Source organism: Centroberyx gerrardi, chromosome 12 (genome assembly GCF_048128805.1).
Source record: "Centroberyx gerrardi isolate f3 chromosome 12, fCenGer3.hap1.cur.20231027, whole genome shotgun sequence".
NCBI lineage: Eukaryota > Metazoa > Chordata > Actinopteri > Beryciformes > Berycidae > Centroberyx > Centroberyx gerrardi.
Genome location: NC_136008.1, coordinates 865,785 through 868,284, shown reverse-complemented (window position 1 = coordinate 868,284; position 2,500 = coordinate 865,785). Strand labels below are relative to the sequence as shown.

Here is a 2,500-nt window from a genome sequence, read left to right as displayed (position 1 = left end):
CGTGTCAGTAAAGCTTATTTGAAATGAATTGCTGAAATAAGAGAAAGACAGAATTCCTCTCTCTCCCTTTACTTTCATAAAAATCTAAATCTCTTATTTTATTTCTTTCCCTCGCTCTTCTCTCTCTCATGATGCTTCTCTGACCGGAGGAAAACACGCTCAGCTTTGACCTGCTTAGTTCTGGTTGCTTGTAATTGAATCTTATTCTGCTGCTGACCTCAGTTCAGTCTCTCTGGAGAAGAGAGCCTCAGAAATGACTGGAATATAAACGGAAAATGTAGAAAATAGAAAAGCAGACGGTCAGTTGTTGCTGTTTTACCTGTGAGAGCAGTGAAAACGAGGCAGATCCAGATCCAGATCCAGATCCAGACTGCAGTGAGTTTCTGCTCCATGATGCTTAAGGGAATCCAACAGTTTGTGACAAAGATCTCTGTGTCCGCCGAGAGTCTGGAGTCCGTTTCCACACAGAAAGACTTCTTTATACTGCTGCTGCTTACCTGCAGCAGGTGGATGGGGGGGGCGGGGGGGGGGAACTCCCATCATGCCCTGGGAGTTCTGCAGCACATGGCTCCACTCTGTGGTCACACTCACAGCTTACAGTTCTCTCCTCCAGACCTGCCGGACCTGAAGCTCAGCGGTAGTTCTGTTTGATCAGAGCTGACCTGATCGATCAGTCTGATCGATCGGAGCAGTGTAGTGTCTGTATGGTTCTTCCACTCAGTGTGGATTGACAGTCATGTCAGTTTTTTATGGAAGTATAATCCAGTCAATATTAAAATGCAAATGAAAATAATAAAATGTTCATTGATGTGTGCAATAACCATGACATAATTCAAATTCAAATTCATTCCTTTTTAAAAAAAATGTAATTTCAGGTAGAAGTGAGACTTGATGATGTAACGGCAATGCTGTTGGATTTGGTTTGTCTTCTGCCACAAACCATAAAAACATTAAATGTTAAACGGCGAATTCAATTATCATTTCCTTTTTGTCGTGGATCATGTGATTACAGTAATAAACTGCTATTTCAAATTATCTTTTTTGTCATTTAAATACTGAACCCCATGGTTTCTGAGGGCAAGAAAATGAAATGTGAGCTGGACTCTGCCTTTATATTCTAATATTGGCAGACAAAGTGCAGACAGACCTGAACTTGAAAATGGCCTTTTGCATTTGAATTTGAATTATGTTTGTTTGGTTTTTTCATATTTTTACTTTGGCTTTTAGGCAGCTGAATGTTTGCTTGCACTGCTTTAAAGCAGCAATATTGCTCTTAGTTTTAACATGAAAACCAGAATATAATCTCCTCACCAGGATCAGATCAGCTGGACCAGTTTGTAGTGTTCAGATTTTTTCTTCCCATTCATTTGAATGGAAACTGACATTGAACACGTTGGTGAACAGATTCAGCATCAGAGTCCAGCTGACTGTTGGTCCGACGCTTCACAACAGAATCTCACCAAACACAAGAGAACACAGAGGAGGGATACCATTCAGGAGAGATAGTTCCTGTTGGGGAGACCGGATCTACTTTTATTGTTAAATACTAATTTTAGTATAAACCAATAATAAAAATATAAAATGAGGACGGACCAGTTGCTGCTTTATTGTCTTCCAGCAGGATCTGATGTTGAATCTGTTCACCAACGTGTTCAGTGTCGGTTTTCAGGAGGTTTCCGGCTTCTGGTTTTAACCTCCATGTTAAAACTGAGTGGAATATTGCTTTAAACCTTGTTTTAATGAACAGGTCTTCTTGATTTTATTTCTCCCTGTGGTCTTTTTAGCAGCTGTATTTTAATCTTTCTCCTTACATTTTATTTCTGATTTCCACTCATGTATTTGTACTCTTTATTACTGACGCTGCTCTACCTGGACTCTGTCTGCTCTCTTATTTTATTTGTTTGTTTTTATCATGTGAAGCACTTTGTGACTTCTCTTCTGAAAAGAGCGATATAAAGAAAGTTTTACTTAATCAAAATGAAGAGAAAGACGTTCAGTTAAAGATCATCAAGCAAAAAAACACCAATATTAACAAAAATCAATGATATTTTTCCTTAAAACGCCTTATCCTCAAATAACTCACATAACTCATATGATTGATGTGTACTGTGAGTTTATGTCATACAGTTCTATCAGTGGAGTTGAGCTTTTCCTCCTGCTCTTCTTCTTCTTCTTCAGTAAAACAGACGGCAGGCGGCAGATTGAGTCTGATGCATTTTATTATTGATTAAACAGAAACAGAAACAGAAACGATCAACAGAACTTCAGTTTCCTCTCAGTGGAAACTGAAATAGAATCTGGAAGACAGGAAACACAGTGTGATGTCATCAGGATGGGACACTGATGTCATCGGTCCGAGGGCGGGGCTTAGCTGTAGGCGTCCTTCTCAGTCTGTGATTGGCTGGAGGGCTGGACCACTGGGAGGTCAGGGGTCAACGCGGGCTGGACAGGCTCCGCCCCCAACTCACCTGGACAGAAAAAAAACATGAAAACACACTGA

The 2,500-nt window shown here is 40.2% G+C and overlaps 1 protein-coding gene across 1 annotated transcript in view; it reads right to left on the bottom strand.

Moving 5' to 3' along the window:
- Window positions 1-2,367: 2,367 nt before the first annotated feature.
- tg (thyroglobulin) overlaps window positions 2,368-2,500 on the bottom strand; it is a 35,867-nt gene continuing 35,734 nt past the window's right edge. Inside the window, exon 50 of the mRNA XM_078287321.1 lies at window positions 2,368-2,468. Within this exon, the coding sequence (XP_078143447.1) occupies window positions 2,368-2,468 (101 nt within the window). The remainder of the gene's footprint in view (window positions 2,469-2,500) is intronic.